The 24,175-nt window shown below is 43.7% G+C and overlaps 1 protein-coding gene across 11 annotated transcripts in view; it reads left to right on the forward strand.

Annotated features, from left to right (window-relative positions):
• The window catches only part of lmo7a (LIM domain 7a), a 245,078-nt gene that overhangs the window by 71,330 nt on the left and 149,573 nt on the right, over positions 1 to 24,175 (forward strand). For all 11 annotated transcript variants that reach the window (XM_068034330.1, XM_068034327.1, XM_068034332.1 and 8 more), the window contains exons 3-4: positions 2,219 to 2,289; positions 15,289 to 15,358. In XM_068034330.1, coding sequence (XP_067890431.1) covers positions 2,219 to 2,289; positions 15,289 to 15,358 — 141 coding nt within the window. The remainder of the gene's footprint in view (positions 1 to 2,218; positions 2,290 to 15,288; positions 15,359 to 24,175) is intronic.

Consider the following 24,175-nt stretch of genomic DNA (forward strand, 5'->3'; position numbering starts at 1 on the left):
AAGCCACATAAGATATTAGAGCACGTGACCAAGAGTTTGGTCAAAGAGGTAGGTTTTAAGGAGTGTCTTAAAGGAGGAAAGTGAGGTGGAGAGGTTTAGAGACAGAGTTCCAGAGCTTAGGGCTCAGACAGTTGAAGATACAGACACCAATGGTGGATTGATTAAAATCAGGGAGGCTCAAGGCTGGAACTAGATGAGCACAGGTATCTCAAAGGGTTGTGGGGCTGGAGGAGATTGCAGAGATAGGGAGGGGTAAGGCCATGGAGGGATTTGAAAACGAGGACTTTCAATATTGAAGCATTGCTTAGTTGGGAGCCTTTGTAGGTCAATGAGCACAGGGCTGATGGATGAATGGGACTAAGTAAGAGTTAGGACATGAGCGGCAGTGTTTTGGGTGATCTCAAGTTTATGGAGGGAGGCCAGCCAGGAGTACATTGGAATAGTCAAGAGGTATAAAAGGTTTGGGTGAGTGTTTCATCAGCAGATGAGCTGAGACAGGGATGAATTCCTGTGATGTAACAGAGATGGAAATAGGCATTCTCAGTGATGGCGTGGATATGGGGTTGGAAGCTCATCTCTCTGTCAGATATGACAGAGGTTGTGAACCGTCTGGTTCAGGTCCTGGCCGTTGCCGGGGGAGAGATTGCGTCGGTGGTCTAGGGAACGAAGGTTGTAGCAGGGACTGAAGCCAATGACTTTGGACTTCCCAATGTTCAGTTGGAGGAAATTTCTGCTCATCCAGTACTGGATGTCAGAAAAACAGTCTGATAGGTTAGGGACAGTGGCAGAGTCGGGAGAGGTAGAGCTTGGTGTCGTCCGCATACATGTGAAAACTAATGCTGTGCTTTAGGATGATGTCACTGAGGGGCAGCATGTAGATGAGAAATGGAAGGGGGCCGAGGATAGATTCTTGGGGGACAGCAGCGATAATGGTGCAGGAATGTGAAGAGAAGCCATTGCGGATGATTCTTTGCCTATGATTAGATAGATAAGAATGGAACATGGTGAGTGTCGTCCCACCCAGCTGGATGACAGTGGAGAAGCTTTGGAGGAGGATGCTGTGGTCAATAATATCAAAGGCTGCAGACAGATTGAGAAGGACAAGGAGGGAAAGTTTACCTTTGTCACAGTCACACAGAATGTCATTTGTGACAGTGTCAAGAACTATTTCGGTACAATAGCAAGGGCTGAGACCTCGGGAGGGATCCAAACACGGGCATGAATTTGCGAGACGATAAGCCATTCAAAGACTTTGGAGAGGAAGTGGAGATTGGAGGCAGGGCAATAGTTTGCAAAGACAGTGGGGTCAAAAGTTGGTATTTTGAGCAGAGGGGTAATGAATGAAGTTTTGAAGGAGAGACAGTACCTGAAGAGAGAGAACCATTGACAATATCAGCTAACATGGGAGCAGGAGGGAAGTTGGGTGGTCAGCAGTTTAGTGGGAATAGGGTCGAGGGGGCAGGAGGGACAAGATGAGCTTGGAAGGGGCGGGACGGGAGATGGGCGAGAAACTAGTGAAAGATGCAAGTTCAGGACTAGGGCAGGGGGGAGCTTTAGGGGAAACTTTGCCCGGTGGGCTAGGGGAAGTGGCAGAGGCAGCTGATTGGATGGTCTCAATCTTAGTAATGCAGTCCTTGAACTCCTTGCACTGATTGTTGGTGAGGGTGGAGGAGACAGGGGAGGTTTTGGGAAGAAAGTTTTCAGTAGAAAAAAGATGGGGTTGTCTTTGCATTCCAGGACGCTGCTGGAATAGTGAATAGTTTTAGCAGACAAGAATGTAGAGAAAAGAACATGCATATTTTACAATGTGTAAAACTATTGGATACTGCTTTTTGATTCAAGTGAAAAATGTAAGTTTTGTTTTCAAAAAGATTTGGAGCACATTTGTGTGGTTGTTTATGGGTATGTGTTAGTATGTATAATAACTTATAATAGCCTGCATCTTATAAGCTAGCTGAAATACTGCGTAGTGTTCATTTTACAACACAAAATACTCTTAAGGCAGGAGTAATTCTTAACGCTGAGTGTTATCTTTCTCATCAAATACACATTCTAATTTTATATAGCAGTCTTAATGCATTGTGAAACCAAATACAATTGGTACTTGTTATAAGAAAATGTCTTGGTAATGCTGAATGTTATAACTTTGTTATTACTCCCTCGGATTGAAAGATTTGGAATGACAAGCTGATCTGAACTGTTTTCATTTTTTTTGTAGGAGGTTACTGGGAAGAGTTTTGGCAACAAAGATTTTCGATTGGCACTGGAGGATGGAGTCTTGCTATGCGAGTATGTAATAGAGAATCGTGTGCATGCAATAGCGGTTTTGCTTTGGTTCTCTTGGGGGAGTGGGACAGAAGGAATGATTAAGTGAATCTCTTCAGTTTTGGGATACTATGGCAATGGAATATTGGAACTAACTCAACCCTCACTCTGGTAGACTTAATCTTGATACCTCAATTGGACAAGCCCATAACTAACTTGAGGGCACCACAAGACTGGACAACCTAACTTGTTCAATGGGACCTGGAGAGGTAGGCATGTCACTGGGAGCTGCAATCCTTCCTATCTGGCTACAAATAGCTTTACAAGCCAGTAATATTATGTGTAAGGTGGCCCTGGATGGACAAGCAGTAGGAACCTTACCTATATTGGTCGGCGACATTATTTTTAGTGGGTTCATGTCTAGTAATACTAGACTGCACACTTAAAACCACACCAAGACTTGGCTCTTGCTAACATGTGCCTGTACATTTTGGTCTTGGATAAATGGGTGTGTCTCTACAAACAGGAACTCTCAATGCTGGGATTTCTCAATAGTTTAATTTGGAAACTCTTGCTTGTTGGTGGGAACCTGTCCATGTCAGACACATGACCGACAAAACCAAAATGCTTTCACTGGGGGAAGAGGAAAGCACCAAAGATTAGGCATCTGCATTATGTCTCCTTGCTGCTTTATATTGATTATGCTAGTAATGACATCATAACCTCCTGTTAAAAGTGGAAAAAACATTTTGCTTCTGAAATTAAATATAATTAACCTCGGCCCTGAAAATATTTCTCAATGTAAATTCAATGTAAAATGTTAATAAGAATTGGCTCACTAGGAATTTACTCACATGAATTTTGCATTCTCAAATTTGGGCATATTGGAATGTTTCGGACTGGAAAAGACTGCGATCCATCTGACTGGTCCTAAAGAGCAAATATCTTTGAATCACTCACTCCCCCTTTAATTTTTCCAAACTGTGCACCTCCCTGGGAAGTCTCTTTGACATGCTTATTTATCCTTTGCATAAAGTTCTTAAAACTGAACTGTGCTCCTTCTCTCAAAGCTTGAGTCTGATTTTCCTTAGTTCTAGAGTTTGTGGCAATATATCAAATATTATATCTGGCTTTAATGTATCTATTCTCAAGTATTTTAGACCACCTCTATAATAAGCAATCACAAACTCTTTAAACCTTCTTCTTAGCTCAGGTGCCTCAAGCTAGATATCAGTTTGGTTGCCCTTTTCTGCAATGCCTTCAATTGCTAGATAATCTTGCTGCAGTATGGTGGCTGGAATTGTACACAGTACTCTAGATGTGATTAAACTTGTACATGACCTTCACTCCTGGGATTTGTACTCTATCTGCCTGGCTGAAGTGCTCAAAATTTGATTCATTTTCTCCTTTTTGTTTCTGCATACAATCCTACTGGTTTTAATGAGTCTTGCACCAATGCCTCCAATCACTCATTTTTCTGTATTGTGTCTTGTAGCTTGAGCCATTTGGTTTGAGCTCTCACTGTTTACTTCCTTGGTCTATTTATTGTGCATTGTGCCATTTGCCATTCACTCGGTCACCTTACTAATGGTTGATATTTGACTTGCCTGTTTAAAACTTTCCCACCCTCCCTGTTTGCAGTGTCGTTGATAACCTTAAATTACTTGATGCCTCGCTTCACCTTTTTAAAAAAAAAAAATATTGTCTAGGTGTGTATTTTAAAAAAATATATAATGATGACCTTATTCTGATCCCGATATATATTCTATGATTCTGATATATAATGATCCCTGTGGCATCCAACATGTGATTTCTTGACATGTTAGTGATAGTGCCACCTTTTTTTTTAACTTTCTGTGCTTTAACTAATTTTCAGACCACTAGAGAAGCCTCCGATTCTGTGCCTGCCTGCCTTGTAGACTAAATGCTTGTGTGGCATCATTTTGAAAGGCTTCCTGGGATCTAAATATATTGCATCAGAAGAATTTCTGTTGCTAAAATGCAGATTCCCTCTTCCAATTGTATACCTATCTATCTGTTTCATTATCCCCTCTTTCAGGAAGTCTTCTAATATTATCTATAAACAGATGTTGGGCTCACCCACTGGCCTGTAGTTTGCTTGGTCTTCCTTAATTGAGAGAGTTTCAATGTTGAAATCAGCCAAATGGACTACACTGTCTTTTCATGTCCTGTATTTTCCAGTGTTCCTAAATTCAACTAATTTCAATCCATAAGTCCTTTGTGCAAAGATTTTTTAGAGACTAATAATATACTAGCTACTTTCTGATCTCTTTGTAATGATTTCTTTATAATTGTGGCAAGAATGCAATGTTTGTTTTCAAATCTTACTCCACGCTGAACTTTTAACAGCTCTCTGACAATTTACTCCCATAAATATGGACTGGATAAAAATTTTAAAATTGAAGTTTTGCTTGACTGGGAGTCAATGTAGGTCAGCGAGCAAGGGGTGACGGGTGAATGGGACTTGGTGTAAGGACACAGGCAGAAGAGTTTGGATGACTTCAAGTTTACAGAGGGTAGAATGTGAGAGACCAGCCAGAAGTGTGTTGGAATAGTCAAGCCTAGAGGTAACCAAGCCCTGACTATGGGTTTCAGCAGCAGATGAGCTGAGGCAACGGCAAAGTCCAGCGATACAGGAGTGGAAATGGGCAGTCTCGGTGATGGTGCGAATATTGGTCAGCAGCTCATCTCAGGGTCAAATATGACCTCAAGGTTGCGAACAGTCTGGTTTACTCTCAGACATCAATGGAGAAGGTAGCTGGGGAACAGAGTTTGTAGCAAGGACCAAAGACAGTGGCTTCAGTCTTCCCAATATTTGGAGTAAATTTCATCCAGTACTGGATGTCAGATAAGCAGCCTGATGAGAAGCAACAGTTGAGGACTCGAGAGGTGGTGGTGATGTAGAGCTGGATGTCATCAGCGTACATCTGAAAACTGACGCTGTTTTCAGACGATGTCCCGAGGGGCAGCTTGTAGATGAGAAATAGGAGGAGGCCAAGGCTAGATCCTTGAGGGAGACCAGAGGTGATGATGATTTGGAGAAAAGAGAAGCCATTGCAAATAATAGTCTGGCTATGATTAGATAGATCAGAATGGAAGCCAAGGAGTGCAGTCCCACCAGCTGGAAACATTGAAGAGGTTTTGGAGGTGGATGGTGTGGTAAACGGTTTCAAAGACAGGACGAGAAGGATGAGGAGGGATAGTTTACCTTTGTCACAGTCACAGGATGTAATTTGTGAGTTTGGTAAGAGCTGTTTCAGTACTGTGGCAGGGGTAGAAATCTATAATCTCCTTCAGCCTCTCAATCCCCTGAGATATCTACACTAATTTAATTCTGACCTTTTGAACGTGCCCGATTTTAATTGCTCCACCATTGGTGGCCTTACATTCAGCTGCATAGCACCTAAGCTCTCTACCTCTCATTTTTCTTTTGATACTTCTGAAAACCTACAACTTTGAATAAGCTTTTGGCCATCTGATCAAATGTCAAATTTTGTGTTCTAAGTTACTTGCCGCAGAATTCCTAGCCTCTGACCTGCTCTTGTAGCCATGGTATTTATATGGCTGGTTCAGTTCAGTTTCTGGTCAATGGTAACCCCCAGGATGTTGTTAGTGGAGGATTCAGCGATGGTAACACCATTGAACATCAAGGGGAGATGGTTAGATTATCTCTTGTTTGAGATGGTCATTGCCTGGCACTTGTGTGGCACGAATGTTACTTGCCACTTAACAGCCCAAGCCTGAATGTTGTCCAGGTCTTGCTGCATCTGGACGTGGACTGCTTCAGTATCTGAGGAGTCGCGAATGGTGCTGAAAATTGTGTAATCGTCAGCAAACATCCCCACCTCTGACCTTATTGAGGGAAGGTCATTTATGAAGCAGCTGAAGCTGGTTTGGCCTAGGACATGACCCTGAGGAACTTCTGCAGTGATGTCCTGGCACTGAGATGATTGATCTTCAACAACCACAACCATCTTCCTTTGTAATGGATATGACTCCAACCATCAGAGAGTTTTCCCCCTGATTCCCATTGTCTCCAGTTTTGCTAGGGCTCCTTGATACCATACTCCATCAAATGCTGCCTTGATGTCAAGGGCAGTCACTTTCACCTCACCTCTTGAGTTCAGCTCTTTTGTCCATGTTTGGGTCAAGGCTGTAATGTGGTCAGGAGCTGAGTGGCCCTTGCAGAACCCAAACTGAGCATCACTGAGCAGGTTATTGCTGAGCAAGTGCAGCACTATCGTGACCCCTTCCATCATTTTGCTGATAATCGAGAGTAGATTGATAAGGTGGTAATTGGCCGGGTTGGATTTGCCCTGCTTTTTGTGGACAGGAAATACCTGGGCAATTTTCCGCATTCCCAAGTAGGTGCCAGTATGGTAGCTGTACTGGAACAGCTTGGCTAGGGGCGCAGCTAGTTCTGGAACACAAGTTCTCCGTTCTGTTGCCGGAATGTTGTCAGGGTCCATAGCCAGTCCCTTCAGCCATTTCTTGATATCACATGGAGTGAATCGGATTGGCTGAAGACTGGCTTCTGTGATGCTGGGGATCTCGGGAGGAGGCCGAGATGGATCATCCACTTGGCACTTCTGGCTGAATGCCCAGTTTGGAGGACCACTTTGAGCGCATTCGGTTAAGTGTAGCTGCACATTACATAAATTGAAGACAATTATATTGATGGAGATGAAGATGTATTTCAGCAAAAATTAGTTTTATTAGCTTGTCCGCCATGGAGAGTTGTAATCTTTACACATATCCAACCACAAAGTTGAGCTCATTTAAATAGTAATATCCAATGTGGTCAAATTTGGCACTTGACATGGGTATTGTTTTGGTTATGTGAGTGACGTAATAATGCTCATCCTAGATTGTGTAACCAAAAATGGGGTAGCTGACAATTATTTGGCATACAGTTATTGCTTCTGGCCCTTGCAGTAAGAAATATATTACACTAAGTTACACAAATTGTAGCAATTTATTCAGTATAGTGAATGAGTGTATGTAAACCTCACCATTAACCGTGCTGAGTACATAATTATCTAGTGTTCTGATTATGTTGCACATCCCATTCTAGATGATATTTAAAATAAGCAATGGAAGTACAATGTGGAATTGTTAGATAATTAATAAAAAGACATTCTTGAAATGTTCTTACTTCCCATAAACCTGCCTATCTTTCCTGCAATTCTTAGTAGGAAGGCGGTGGCGTAGTGGTATTATCACTGGACTAGTAACCCAGAGACCCAGGGTATTTCTCTGGGGACATGGGTTCGAATCCTACCACAGCAGAAGGTGGAATTTGAATTCAATTAATAAATCTGGAGTTAAAAGCTAGTCTAATGATGGCCATGAAACCATTGTCGATTGTTGTAAAAACCCATCTGGTTCACTAATGTCCTTTAGGGAAGAAAATCTGCTGTCCTTACCTGGTCTGGCCTATATGTGACTCCAGACCCACAGCAATGTGGTTAACTCTTACATGCCCTCTGAAATGGCCTAGCAAGCCACTCAGTTGTACCTAACCGCTATGAAGTCAATAAAAAGGAATGAAACCAGACGGACCACCCGGCATCGACCTAGGCACCAGAAACGACAACGGCCCTGTCGACCCTGCAAAATCCTCCTTACTAACATCTGGGGGCTTGTGCCAAAGTTGGGAGAGCTGTCCCACAGACTAGTCAAGCAACAGCCTGACATAGTCATCCTCACGGAATCATACCTTACAGACAATGTCTCAGACACTGCCATCACCATCCCCAGGTATGTCCTGTGCCACCGGCAGGGCAGACCCACCAGAGGTGGTGGCACAGTGGTATACAGTAGGGAGGGGGTTGCCCTGGGAGTCCTCAACATCGACTCCGGACCCCATGAAGTCTCATGGCATCAGGTCAAACATGGACAAGGTAACCTCCTACAGATTACCACCTACCGCCCTCCCTCAACTGATGACTCAGTACTCCACCATGTTGAACACCATTTGGAGGAAGCACTGAGGGTGGCAAGGGCACAAAATGTACATGGGCGGGTGACTTCAATGTCCATCACCAAGAATGGCTCAGTAGCACCACTACTGACCGAGCTGGCCGAGTCCTAAAAGACATAGCTGCTAGACTGGGTGGGTGAACCAACACCAGGGAAAAACATACTTGACCTCGTCCTCACCAAACTGCCTGCTGCAGATGCTTCTGTCCATGACTGTATTGGTAGGAGTGACCACTACACAGTCCTTGTGGAGACGACGTCCTGCCTTCACATTGAGGATACCATCCATTGTGTTGTGTGGTACTATCACCGTGCTAAATGGGATAGATTTTGAACAGATCTAGCAATGCAAAACTGGTCATCCATGAGGCTCTGTGGGCCATCAGCAGCAGCAGAATTGTACTGAACCACAATCTGTAATCTCATGGCCCGGCATGTCCCCCACTCTACCATTACCATCAAGCCAGGAGACCAACCCTGGTTCAATGAAGAGTGCAGGAGGGCATGCCAGGAGCAGCACCAGGCATACCTCAAAATGAGGTGTCAACCTGGTGAAGCTACAACACAGGACTATCTGTGTGCCAAACTGTGTAAGCAGCATGCGATAGATAGACAGAGCTAAGCAATCCCATAACCAATGGATCAGATCTAAGCTCTGCAACTCTGCCACATCCAGCCATGAATGGTGGTGGACAATTAAACAACTAACCGGAGGAGGTGGCTCCACAAATATCCCCATCTTCAATGACGGGGGAGCCCAGCACATCAGTGCGAAAGATAAGGCTGAAGCATTTGCACCAATCTTCAGCCAGAAGTGCCGAGTTGATGATCCATCTCGGCCTCCTCCTGAAGTCCCCAGCATCACAGATGCCAGACTTCAGCCAATTCGATTCACTCCGCGTGATATCAAGAAACGACTGAAGGCACTTGATACTGCAAAAGCTATGGGCCCTGACAATATTCTGGCAATAGTACTGAAGATCTGTGCTCCAGAACTTGCCACGCCCCTAGCCAAGCTGTTCCAGTACAGCTACAACACTGGCATCTACCCTGCAATGTGGAAAATTGCCCAGGTATGTCCTGTACACAAAAAGCAGGACAAGTCCAACCCAGCCAATTACCACCCCATCAGCCTCCTGTCAATCATCAGTACAGTGATGGAAGGTTTCACCAACAGTGCCATCAAGCGGCACTTGCTTAGCAATAACCTGCTCAGTGACGCTCAGTTTGGGTTCCGCCAGGGCCACTCAGCTCCTGATCTCATTACAGCCTTGGTTCAAACATGGACAAAAGAGCTGAACTCAAGAGATGAGGTGAGAGTGACTGCCCTTGACATCAAGGCAGCATTTGACCGAGTGTGGCATCAAGGAGCCCTAGCAAAACTGAAGTCAATGGGAATCAAGGGGAAAACCCTCCGCTGGCTGGAGTCATACCTAGCACAAAGGAAGATGGTTGTGGTTGTTGGAGGTCAATCATCTGAGCTCCAGGACATCACTGCAGGAGTTCCTCAGGGTAGTGTCCTAGGCCCAACCATCTTCAGCTGCTTCATCAATGACCTTCCTTCAAACATAAGGTCAGAGGTGGGGATATTCGCTGATGATTGCACAATGCTCAGCACCATTCGCGACTCCTCAGATACTGAAGCAGTCCGTGTAGAAATGCAGCAAGACCTGGACAATATCCAGGCTTGGGCTGATAATTGGCAAGTTACATTCGCTCCACACAAGTGCCAGGCAATGACCATCTCCAACAAGAGAGAATCTAACCATCTCCCCTTGACATACAACGGCATTACCATCGCTGAATCCCCCACTATCAACATCCTAGGGGCTACCATTGACCAGAAACTGAACTGGAGTAGCCATGTAAATACCGTGGCTACAAGAGCAGGTCAGAGGCTAGGAATCCTGCGGGGAGTAACTCACCTCCTGACTCCCCAAAGCCTGTCCACCATCTACAAGGCACAAGTCAGGAGTGTGATGGAATACTCTCCACTTGCCTGGATGGGTGCAGCTCCAACAACACTCAAGAAGCTCGACACCATCCAGGACAAAGCAGCCCGCTTGATTGGCACCCCATCTACAAACCATCACTCCCTCCACCACCGACGCACAGTGGCAGCAGTGTGTACCATCTACAAGATGCACTGCAGCAAGGCTCCTTAGACAGCACCTTCCAAACCTGCGACCTCTACCAACTAGAAGGACAAGGCAGCAAATACATGGGAACACCACCACCTGCAAGTTCCCCTCCAAGTCACACACCATCCTGACTTGGAACTATATCGCTGTTCCATCACTGTCGCTGGGTCAAAATCCTGGAACTCCCTGCCTAACAGCACTGTGGGTATATGTACCCCAAATGGACTGCAGAAGTTCAGGAAGGCAGCTCACCACCACCTTCTCAAGGGCAATTAGGGATGGGCAATAAATGCTGGCCTGGCCAGCGTCGCCCACATCCCATGAATGAATTAAAAAAAAGTTTGATCTTTTTCATTTGAGTTTCTGCTTCTGTCACAGCATTGAAACTGCCCTCACCAAAATCACCAAAAAGTTGGCCTTTAATTTGTTTCATTGTGCAGCCATTGCATTATGAAGCAGGAAGAAACTAGCAAAATCCTTTCATTGCAAAAGAAACTCCTGCTTGATTCCACAGACCTGCCCTTTTTGGACCAATCTGGATCAGAGCACGTATACACGTTTTGTACTCAGATGTTTGAATAAATACACATTTCATACAACACAGTGACTAAATGTTTTATTTTTTATTTAGAGATTCAGCCCTGAAACAGGCCTTTCGGCCCACCGAGTCTGTGCTGACCAAGAACCACCCATTTGTACTAACCCTACAGTAATCCCATATTCCCTACCATCTACCTACACTAGGGGCAATTTACAACGGCCAATTTACCTATCGACCTGCAAGTCTTTGGCTGTGGGAGGAAACCGGAGCACCCGGCGAAAACCCACGCGGTCACAGGGAGAACTTGCAAACTCCGCACAGGCAGTACCCAGAATTGAACCCGGTCCCTGGAGCTGTGAGGCTGCGGTGCTAACCACTGCCGCCCATCCAGGATAAAGCAGCCCGCTTGATTGGCACCCCATTTACAAACATTCACTCCCTCCACCACCAGCGCACAGTGGCAGCAGTGTGTACCATCTGCAAGATGTGTTGACTGAATAAAAAATCTGATAACCTTATTAGAGGAGTTTTATATAAATCAACTTGCTTTCAAATTATTTCTGGAACTGTGCACTTAATTGCTCGTAAGATTATAATAAGTATGCTGATTTTTGTACTGGGTATATCAATGCTGAAAGAACACAGGACAGTTGTTGCAAATTTTAATTGTAAACTTGTTCAGATTTTTCCACATACTCGAGTCATTCCAAAGAAAAATGGAAAAGGCCTCGCACAATTATGCTGAAATTTTTCAGGTTACCTTTGAGATACTGAATTCAATTTTATATTGCATATAGTTATTCTGCTCCCCGAGCTACTCTGGACTATTTCTTCTGTTGTCAACAGCTGAGAATTGTGTGCCCACCTTCATTGTCACATTGTATAAATCTCTGAGATCCCTTCCCTTGGAGAATAGCATGAAGTAATAGAATGATTAACAGTCTGGCAGGCTGTGACATGAACCCTTTTGCATGGCCATAACCATCTTTATGCCAGCTGTAGGGTGGATAGTTCTATGCGAAAGGAGGGTTTTACGGACTCCCACAGCTTATAGGCTAAGGGTGGGACACCCTCACCCTTCCAACACTAGCATCCTCCTGGATGCCAACCCAGAATTCAGACCCAGTACCGTCTGGAGTGGTGTTTGAACCTTGCACTTTCTGATTCAGAGGCAGCAAAGTTACTGCTAAGCTGAAGTCTTGCTCTTGTCTGTGTGGTCTAATATAGAAACAAATGGTGATCAAAGGTTTCATTTATTTCCTCGATCTGTGCTTAGTAAGGTGACCATTGAGAGTTGGAGGTGCTATGGTAAGCCTTACCATCCCCAGCACTGGAAGGATATGTGCTTCAGATGCTGGTGCAGCATCTGTGCCTAAGAATTCCTCTTCAGATTACCAGCCAATGAAAATCCCCTTCCAATTTTACACTTCTGCCAAATGGCTGCAATATGCAAGTCCAGCAACAAGCCTTTTTGCCATTATTGACACATTGGCAAAGCTTTACAATGAATTAAATGCTGAACATGCATCCAATTTCCTTTTTTCCTAATTTATCCTTAAAACTTTTGAAAATTCTTTGAATATGACAGGGGTCAAACATTTTTTCAAGTCACTACCAGTACATATACAAAACTTCCAGTTCCAGAAGGTGTTCAGTTCAATCTCTGCTGAGTTAGCTGATCTTATTCATCAGGTGGCAAGAAAGGTGCTATAATTGGCATCAGACACTCCAGTGTTGACCACTATTAGTTGATGTTGGATGAGGAGATGATTGGGCTTGATTGCAATGGCTGCCACAGTTCTATAGACTACTCACAATTTCCACTCTTTTACTTGATTGGGGCACTGAAAGGCCAGCAGTGCTTGGAGAAGTCTGACACAGCATGAGTTGGTGCCTTAAGGGATTAAAATTGAGAGGAAAAACTAACTTACTGCCGTTGACCAAAATAGTGTTATGTGCAAAATTTGATCACTTAAAGGTACATGTATGCAATGATATGGATTCATGTATACCATTGACATACATATAACATTATAAATAAACTGATTTGGTGTTGATTCTTTGCATATGTACATAGGGAAAGCAATTATACATTTTCTTTTGCCTAGCAAAGTGTTTAATCTTTATTTTGCTTCCTTAATGTTTTTATATTCTATTATCATCCTTTTGCTTTTCAGTATCTGCTACTTTAGATTAATGTATATTATTGGGATCACCATAGGAGATAACCAGAAGCCATCTCCCTCACCATCTTTGAGGGAAGAAATTAACCAGATTAGATTTTGCTTTAATCCTCAGTCTGTCTGACTCAAGCATGAGAGAGATTTTCTTTTTGTCTGTGCATAAAATCAGCAAATCTTTCAGTCTGGGTAATTAGTAGGAGATTCTGGAGGCCCGATTGTGAGGACTAGGCATATATCATCAATATCTGGTAGTCTCATAAAACAGAGATTTGCGGTCTTTGGTCCAATGCAGAAAATATTGCTGCGGCAATGAGTCAGGCTTATTTGTCCTAAAATATCCTGCCAAATTCAAGCATTGCACAAAGGTTAAATAGTCATTTTTTCTAACTTACTGTATTGGCATGCATCCCCAAATGAAGTCTCTGTGTTGGCCTGTCCCCACCTCCACATTCAAGGGGCAAAGTGTTAGTCTCATATCTCACATGTCTGATTTCATTCTGTAATTTCTGTTGCATACCATGAACCGTACTGCTGTCGGTGACGACACATACCTCTGCAACTTGTCCTAGACAAGTTTTTGAAGGAGGAAAATACTTGTGTACGTACCTAGATTTATCAGGGTAATTAAACTAATGAGAACAAAAAAATGTTGTTCATCACATTAAGGTTAGGGCACAGCAAGTTCTTTTTTTTAAAAAAAACTGTCAATCCAACTGCTTGAGCTTCATTTTGGGATACCAGTCAGAACGTTATCAGAATGACCATCCTTCGTCCTATCTGTCATTTTAGAACCATAACATTTTTAAATATCCCTGACTAATTCTGACTAATTGTGCATCCTTTAGTCACTGTAGCATTTCATGGACCATTGGTATCTGCAGAACGCTGTTAGTTTATAATTACCCTTGTAAAACATGCTTATAAACTGTTCTTGAATATTTCGACAACTGTCTCCAACAACTTTGACTCAACTGATATGACCAAATCAATGTTGAATTGCATGATGAGCTGTTTGTTGGTTAATGCTGAATGGCATGGAGGGCATCTATGAATTTTCTTTTTTAAACAGTGAAGTATTTGGCCTTCAGTTTCACACAGTTCTTATTCCATCCTCCACTAAATGCTACTGTTTCTGTTTAGCATTGAATTACCTATCAGATGCTGAATGGAATTAGTGGAGCTCCCTTTTCACTCACTGTGTTAGTAAGCAAATGATGATCTACCAGAGTTTTGTTCGTATTGCCTGTTTGGCCAAATGGATAATTGCACTACGTAGCCTTGTAATGCAGTTGGTACTTTGCCAGATTTGTCTTGTAATTGCTGACAGGTCCTCTCAGATTGTTCTAATGTAAAGCCGCTGTGATTCATAAAACAATACATCCTTCATCGGATCATCTTTCAACTAGTTTTTGGAACTTATTTTTATTCTGCACGGTTTGCTATACTTTTCCCCAATTATCACTAGCTAAGTCTTTTATCTTTCCTTCATAAACTGCTTCATATTATGCTCAGTTTCTGGGTGGACCTCATGCTTGCACTCCTGAAATGTTTTCCATTGTTAAGGTGGCCCAGTCAATTCATCTCCAAATGCAGAGGCACACTTGTGCTTCTTTTCGGTGGCATCCTGCTATTGCTTCTCATTTCCATCTGTTATTGTACCCTGTCTTTATGCCTTTGCCACCTAAATTGTCACTTGTAGATAATGTTAGTGTTGCTACGTAGACGTTAAACTACAGTAAGCCAGACGGGTAGTGAAAGTTGAACCCTATAATGGGGCTGTGTCTTCACCTCAAACAGGGTTTTCCCCCTCTCTTGAAATTAGTTTAATGCTTACTAGTACAGCTACCAAAATCAAACATTTAAACTGAAGATCTCTGCTAAGAAACTAGTTTGCTTTCATTCTAATGTATGATTTTACCAATTTGTTAATATTTCATCAAAATAAGGGAAAATGTTAATTATTTTTGTAATATCTGTAATGTGAAGTGATGTTTAATGTTGACCTATGTTCAGCCGAGTTGCAATTATTTGTGTATGAGCTTTTTGTTGTTTGTGCTGAAAAAGATCAGTCTATTGTTTGTTACAACCAGGCAATATTATGTTTTTTTTTTAATGTAATTGTGGATGAGTAACTTCACTTTTTTCTCTTTCCCAGACTAGTTAACAAGATAAAACCGGGTGTGAGTAAAAAGATCAACCGCCTGTCCACACCAATAGCTGGTCTGGTAAGTTAGTGTTGTAGAAATTATTTGTAGTACTTGACTGGTAAATCATATAGTAAACACTTTTTTTTTAAAGTTTCGGTTTTCTAGTGCATCTTTTTTGAAAAAAACATTAGATTAGGAAAAATGTCCTCTCTCTTTTATCTCCATTCCTCAAGTCTCAGGATAATCTTCCCCTTGACATTCAATGACATTACCATCGCTGACTCCACTTTAATCAACAAGCTGGGGGTACCATTGACCCGAAACTGAACTGGAGTAGCCATATAAATACCATGGCTACAAGAGCAGGTCAGAGACTACGAATCCTGTGGTGAGTAACTCACCTCCTGACTCCCTAAAGTCTGTCCACCATCTACAAGGCACAAGTCAAGAGTGTGATGGAATACTCTCCACTTGCCTGGAAGGGTGAAGCTCTAACAACACGCAAGAAGCTCGACACCATCCAGGACAAAGCAGCCCGCTTGATTGGCACTCCATCTACAAGCATTCACTCCCTCCACCGCTGATGCACAGTGGCAGCAGTATGTACCATCTACAAGGTGCACTGCAGCAACTCACCAAGGCTCCTGAGACAGCACCTTCCAAACCCATGACCTCTACCACCTAGAAGGGCAAGGGTAGCAGATGTATGGGAATGCGACCACCAGCATGTTTCCTTCCAAGTCACACACCATCCTGATTTGGAACTATATAGCCGTTCCTTCACTGTCACTGGGTCATAATCCTGGAACACCCTTCCTAACAGCAATGTAGGTGTACCTACCCCACATGGACTGCAGCGGTTCAAGAAGGCAGCTCACCACCACCTTCTCAAGGGCAATTAAGGATGGGCAATGCATACTGGCCTAGCCAGTGATGCCCACATCCCATGAACGAATAAAAATAAATTATCTCAAGGAGCAAACTCCCAGAGAAGGTTGTTGAAATTTGGGAAGACCTAGTGACATTTAGAAAAGGGAGCTAAATGTATAGCTATTGAGAAAAAGAATTGAGGATTATAATGATATAGCCTAGGAAACGGTGGTTGGAATTTTACGCCCGCCCCCCTCCGACCCTGGGGAGTGGACTGGAGACGAGTGGTGCCATAAAATCAAGTAGGAGGCGGGGGATGCTGTTCCCGCTGTCTACCCACTCCTGCTGCCATTTTACCAGCTGTGGGAGAGGTTGAAAACAGCCCGCCCCAGGCCAACTGAGGCCCTTAAGTGGCCAATTAATTGCCACTTAAGGCCCTCCTCCCACCACCACTTTTTACCAGCAGTGGCCGGGCAGCGATGGGTGGTCTCCTTGGGGTGGGGGGAGCCCTCTGGATCGGGCACCCTCTGCCCCACAGACCCCACCCCCCCCCTGCTGTGGCACAAGCCACCTCTGCTGGAGTACCTCCCCCCACCCACCTAATCGACCCTCAGTCCCCTCGTTGGTGCCCAGCCAATTTTCCCCAGCGAGGCCTGAAACCCCACTCACCTTCGGTACCGGCGTCCCTCTTGCTCTTCTGGCTGGATGCAGTCCCAGCAGTGGCTACCCCTCCCAGTGGTGCTGCTGGGACTGAGGAGCTGCCAGCCCTCTGATTGGCCAGCAGCTCCTGGAGGTGGGACTTCCTGCCTCGGAGAAGCGGAAGCCCCGATCAAGGTCAGTTAAGGGCCTGGGCCACGCAAAATTGCTGCGTGGCTTCCAGGCCCAGTGGAGGTGGGCTTGCCCCTAACTTTTCAGCTGGTGGGCGGGACCTCCACCACAATGTAAAATTTTGGCTAGTGCATGAGCAGATGAGATTTACTATTGTCTGATCAAATAAGTGAGGGGTTAAGGTGCATGATGGAATAATACATGGACTCTGGATGGACTGAAATTGAAAGACCAATTAGCATTTTCCAGTTCTGGATTTTATATTTTCTTGCCCATAATTTCAAGGTAAAATACCTGCTATTGCTAAGTCACCTTTTGATCGATAATAGTTGTATACCATTTTTCATAATGTTACGATCAGGTGAGAAAGAGGTCTAGAGTTCCCTTTCCGTCTTCACCTGGTCTTACTGTAACAGGGTTTAATTTTAACCACCCCATGTTTTTAGCTCCCCCTTGGTGAATCCTTGTTCACTGCTTTCCAATTATAAGGCAAAGACACCCGCACAAACAGGATTTCTTAGTTTTAAAGAAGAAAGGTGAAATTTTATTAAACCTAACCTCTAATTCGGTTAACACCTACGGATACACGACGCGCCCACGCTAGCATGCACATGCGATACACACTTGCAGATGGAGACAGAAATAAAGTGGAAAGGTTTGAGGCAACATCTGAGGATGTTTCTCGTGTTACGGTTCTTCGAGCTCACTGTAGTGTCCTTTATTGTAAGCAGATCTTGATTTTCGTTGGGGCCCAGTATTCTTCTTAAACCTTGTTTGCTTTTGGAGACTTTTCTCTCCTGGGGTTCATGTGTCTTCTGTGGATTCAGAGGCTTGTGAGACAGGAGAGGCTGTGGCGAGCCAGCCAGGAGAGATCTTCTCGGTCCAGGAGCATTCTGCTTTCTGCCCAAACTGTTTGTACAAATTCAAAAAACTCAGGTTGGCCAACAGGTTAGTCATGTGACTAGCTGATTTGATCATGTCCTTTTGTGTATTCGGCCATCTTAGTAGTCAACCTGGAATGTGAGCTCCTCCACCTTCAATGTCTGGTGATCAAAAATCCATTGTGAGTTGAATGTGTCAGGGAATGGTCCTTTGTCCTTTTCAAGCACTGTCTGTTAATATGCAAATGTATTTCCAGCCAAGGGTCCATTGTGGGTTGAATGTATTAGGGAATGGTCCTTTGTCCTTCCAATCACCGTCTGTTAATATGCAAACGTATTTTCCAGCCACGGCTGATCTGTTTAACAAGTCCACAAAGAATATTCAATATTTGAGTTCCAAGCCAGCTGCATTCAAAAGCTACTTCTCCGATGACTGAAATGATTATAGCACAGCACCATCATGCTCAGAATTTCATCCCTATTCCTTGAAGCACCATGAAACTTTTGCACAAAGCATTGACAAGATACAACACCAAGCCATGAGAATCTGGGATGAAGACCAACTACCTTGCATTCAGTTTTAAAAGAGGGCACTGCTTTCATGCAAAAGGAGCATAAACACATCAACACTATTGTCATGCTAGGCCCCCACCTGCCAAGAATGAGGCACATTAATTTTGTCATGAACATTGATTTTAAACTGTTACCCGAGAAATAGCTTTTGAATGCAGCTGGCTTGGAACTCAAATATTGAATATTCTTTGGGGAATTGGAGAAAGTGTTTGGTAAACCCTCAAATTCCCTACACTATATATTGCAGACAATGGCTTAGAACCATAGAAAAACTACAGCACACAAGGAGGCCATTCAGCCCATTGTGTCTGCGCCGGCTGAAAAAAAAACTAGCCGCCCAATCTAATCCCACCTTCCGGCACCTGGTCTGTAACCTTGCAGGCTACAGCACTTCAGGTGCCTGTCCAGGTACCTTTTGAATGAGTTGAGGGTTCCTGCCTCCACCACCAATCCGGGCAGTGAATTCCAGACACCCACCACCCTCTGGGTGAAATTTTTTTTCTCATGTCCCCTCTAACCCTTTTACCAATTATCTTAAATCTGTGCCACCTGGTAATTGACCTCTCCGTAAGGGGAAACATGTCCTTCCTGTCTACTCTATCTAGACCCCTCATAATTTTGTAAATCTCAATTAAGTCACCCCTCAACCTCCTCTGTTCTAAGGAAAACAACCCTAGCCGCACCAACATTATATCAAACAGCAAGGGACCCAACATACCCCTGTGGAACACCACTGGAAACCGCTTTCCATTCGCAAAAACATCTGTCGACCACTACCCTTTGTTTACTGTCACTGAGCCAATTTAGGATCCAACTTGCCACATTTCCCTGTATCGCAAGGGTTTTTATTTTTCTGACCAGTCTGCCATGTGGGACCTTGTCAAGTGCTTTACTAAAATCTATGTAGACCACTGCACCTACCTCATCAATCCGCCTTGTTGTTTCCTCAAAAAATTCAATTAAGTTAGTAAGACATGACCTTCCCTTAACAAATTCACGCTGACAAACCCTGATTAGTCTGTGCCTTTCTAAGTGGCAGTTTATCCTATATCTCAGAATTGATTTTAATAACTTACCCACCACTGAGGTCAGACTGACTGGCCTAGAATTATTTGGCCTATCCCTCGACCCCTTTTTCAACAATGGCACAACGTTCGCAGACCTCCAATCCTCTGATACCTCACCTGTATCTAGTGAGGATTTGAAGATGATCCTCAACATCCACTATTTCCTCCCCAGCTTTCTTTAACAACCTGGGATACAATCCATCTGGCTTCTGTAAGCTTAACTTCTCAAAGTGTTACGTTTAATATTTTCACATTTAATACAAAGATAGAGCATGCAAGTTCTCATTTTAGTTCATGATTTGACTCCAGTTTATAACTAAATGTGGTAGCAATGTGCGGTTTTTCACATACCTGTGGAGGGAGGCTAGTAATTGCTTGGAACAACAGCCTATAATTTCCTGAATTTTTTTTTTGAGAGGTGTTTGCTACTTTAAGCTTACTCTTGAACACCGTAATTAATATAAGTGCATGACCGCTATTAGGCTAAAACTGCTGTTGTAGGAAAATTGCTTTCAGCTCTAGGCTAGGAAAAGTATTTGTGAACCTAATAGTGGAGACCCCAGACTTCCTTCTGAGGAGAGGCCGTGTTTCCATTCAAGTTCTAAATTTTTGTCTAATGTGGTTTCATAATTTCAGCAGAGGTCATGGTCCCCTCATTCCATTTATCATCTCATCATTTTGCAAGGCACTGGACTGATTTTACCAGCTCTCTGGGGGCGGGGTGTGGCAGGTGGGGGGGGTGGTGTGGGTTGCTGCAGGGGCCCATAAAATGGCGAGGGAAGGTGGGTTGGAGTGCCTCTTGTCATCCCACTACCCGTACCATTTTTACCAGTGGCAGAACTTGAAGGACGGCCCTCCTGCCCAGAGGCTAATTGAGCCACTCAAGTCATTTTACCAGCAACGGGTGGGACCTCCGCTGCATGGGACCTCCGGTGAGCCCTGGTAGTCTCCTGTGGTTTTGGGGGGCGGGGGCGGGGGAGGTGGTGGGGGATTGGGGGAGGGGGGTGCGGGGAATGCCTCCTCCTCGGGCACTCCCAGTGGTGATGGCCGCCCACACAGAACCCATCCTCACCAACCAACACCTCCCTCAGCCAGGGCCATCCACACTGGCCCCAGCGCCATCCACAGCCCACTTACCTGGTTGGGAGGGCAGCGTCCATCGATGACATCCTCTTCCTCCAGGTGCTGTCCCAGCAGTGGCCACTGCTCCCAGTGGTGCTGCCGGCCCTGGGAGTGGGCGGCTGCCCTTTAAAGGGGCGGCAACACTGATGGTAATTGATTAGATGCCTGACCCCAGTGAAATGTTGCTGGAGGTCCCGCAAATGGCTGAGGCAGGATTGCCCCGGCTTTCCGGCCTGTCGTTGGGCCCCCCGCTACAAGCGCAAAATTCAACCCACATTTTAGATGGGCTAAGGACTTTAACATTTTTTTTCGTTCTTTCTGTCGTCTTAGATATGGTGGTTTCTTTTTACCTCCATCTGATTTCCAAACTGGTTGGCAGAGTGTTGTGCTTTGATATTTCTGGCCGAATTGGTGTGCACATCACTGAAATAGTGGCCACTGCATGAACTAACTTACAGGGGCAATCCTCTTGACCAGCTATACTGAGAAATGACTAAATACTGAAGCACTGCTACCTTTTATTTAGATTTGCAGTTTTGCAGGTTTGTTGTACACAACGATAGCACAAGCAGTAAGGCAAAAGCAAAATACTGCAGATGCTGAAAATCTGAAATAAAAACAAAGTGCTCGTAAAACGTAGAAAGTCAGGCAGCAACTGTGCAGTGAGAAACAAAGTTAACCTTTTAGGTCAATGACCTTTCATCAGAACTGGAAAAAGTTGGAAAAGGAATAGGTTTTAAGTAAGTGCAAAGGCAGAAAAATGGGAATAAAGAAAAAAAAGGAAGGTCCATGATAGGGTGGAAGGCAGGAGTGGTTGAATGATAAAAAAAAGGGTGATGTTGCAAGGCGAGAGGGAATGGTAATGGGACAAGTAAAGAAACAAAAGATGGGTCCAGAGGAGGTGTAAATGGGAACAGTAGAGTCATTACCAACAGTTGCTCTCCGATTAAAATGGGGACATTGGTTATGATTTGAGATTTTTAATTCTTTGCCCCAATCCGCGCTCTGACGCCTCTACCTCCTACACTGTTCCAATGAAGCTCAATGTAAACTTCGAACAGCAGCTCATCTCTAGATTGGGCACTTTACAGCCTTCCGGACTCGACGTTGAGTTCAACGATTTCAGATCATGATGACTGCCCCCTTTTGGTGGACAGCAGCGGTTGGTAATGATGATAATAAACTTACTTGGCCACACCCTCAATAATCTACTTATCCGGATGCATCTAGTCATGACCGTATTTGTAGGAATGACCAATGCAAGCTCCTTATGGAGATGAAGTCCCATCTGCACATTGAGGGCACCCGCCATCATGTTCTTCATTTCACTTTCATTTTCGCAAGTCCCTTGGTTTCCTAGTATTTCTGGGAGATTTTCTGTATTTTCCTCTGTGAAGATAGACGTAAAATAATTGTCTAGTTTCTCCTCCATTTGTCTATTCTCCATTAGAGATTCTCTTGTCTCTGCCTGTAATGGTCTCACATTTGTCCTTGCTAATCTTTTTCCTTTCACATACCTAAAGAAGCTTTTACTGTCCATCTTTGTTTCTCGTTAACTTACATTCATATTCTCTTTTCCCTTACTTTATCAGTTTCTTGGTCATTCTTTGTTGGATTCTGAATTGCACACTGTCCTCGGGCTTGCCACTCTTTTTGGCAAACTTATAAGCCACTTCCTTTGATCTAATGCAATCTTTAACTTCTTTTGTTAGTCATAGTTGATTCATCTTTCCTGTTGGGCTTTTGTGTCTTGGAGTAATGTATATTTGTTCTAGACCATGTAATTCTGCTTTGAATACTAGCCATTGCCTGCCGACTGTCAAATCTTTTGATGTATTTTTCAAATCCACCATAGCCAACTCGCCCCTCATATCTTCATAGTTTCCTTTGTTCAAATTTAAGACTCTAGTTTCAGAATGAACTATATCACTTTCAAACTTAATGTAAAATTCTCTCATACTATGGTCACTAATAGGAACATAGGAGTAGGAGTAGGCCATTCAGCCCATCAAGCCTGCTCCGCCATTCAGTTAAATCATGGCTGATCATTTACCTCAACACCACTTTCCTGCACTAATCCCCATAAGCCCTTGATGTTAATAGTATCCAGGTATCTATTGATTTCTGTCTTGAACATGCTCAGTGATTGAGCTTCCACAGCCCTCCGGGGTAGAGAATTCCAAAGATTCACCACCCTCTGAGTGAAGAACTTCCTCCTCATCTCAGTCTTAAATGGCCTACCCCTTATTCTTAGACGATGTTCCCTGGTTCTAGACTCACCAGCCAGGGGAACCATCCTATCTACTTCCACCTTCTCATGTCCAGTGAGAATTTTGTAAATTTCAATGTGATCACCTCTATTCTTCGACACTCTAGAGCATCCAGGCCCAGTTTCCTCAGTCTCTCTTCACAAGACAATCCCACCATCCCAGGGATTAGTCTGGCAAACCTCCGTTCCCTCTATGGCAAGTATATCCTTCCTTTATGACGAAAACAAAACTGTACACAATACTCCAGATGCGGTCTCACCAAGGCTCTATACCATTGCAGCAAGACTTCTTTACTCCTGTACTTAAAATCCCTTGTGATGAAGGCCAACATACCATTTGTCTTCCTGCCTGCATGCTAGCTTTTAGTGACTCATGAACAAGGACACCCAGGTCCCATTGGACGTCAACACTTCCCAACCTCTCACTATTTAAGAAATACTCTATTTCTGTTTTTTCTATCAAAGTAGATAACTTTGCACTTATTCACATTATATTCCATCTGCCATGTTCTTGCCCATTGATTTAGCTTGTCTAAATCCCCTTGAAGCTTCTTTACATCCTCCTCACAACTCACTTTCCCACTAGTTTTTTGTCATAAGCAAATTTGGAAATATTACATTTGGTCCCCACATTCAAATTATTCATATAGATTGTGAACAGTTGTGGCCCCAGCAATGATCCTTGTGGTACCCCACTAGTAACTAACAGCCTGTCAACCTGAGTATGACCTGTTTTTTTCCACTCTGTTTTCTGTCTGTTAACCAATTCTCAATCAATACCAGTATATTACCCCCAATCCCATGTGCTCTAATTTTGTTATGAACCTCCTGTGTGGGACATTATCAAAAGCCTTCTGAAAATCCAAATACACCACATCCACCCATTCTCCTTTATCTATGCTACAAGGAACATCCTCAAAAAACTCCAACAGGTTTGTCAAAAATGATTTCCCGTCATAAATCCATGTTGACTCTACCCAATCATTATTTTCTAAATGTCTAGTTATCACATCCTTTATAATAATACCAGTATATTAATATTCTAGCATTTTCCCTACTATTGATGTCAAACTAACAGGTCTGTAGTTATCCATTTTCTCTCTCCCTCCTTTCTTAAATAGTGGGGTTACATTTGTTACATTCCAGTCTGTAGGAACCTTTCCAGAATCCATAGAATTTTGGAAGATAACCACCAATGCATCCACTATCTCCATATCCATCTCCTTCAAAACTCTGGGATGTAACTCATATGGGTTTAGGGGATTTATCAACTTTCAATCCAGTT

Source organism: Heterodontus francisci, chromosome 6 (assembly GCF_036365525.1).
Source record: "Heterodontus francisci isolate sHetFra1 chromosome 6, sHetFra1.hap1, whole genome shotgun sequence".
NCBI lineage: Eukaryota > Metazoa > Chordata > Chondrichthyes > Heterodontiformes > Heterodontidae > Heterodontus > Heterodontus francisci.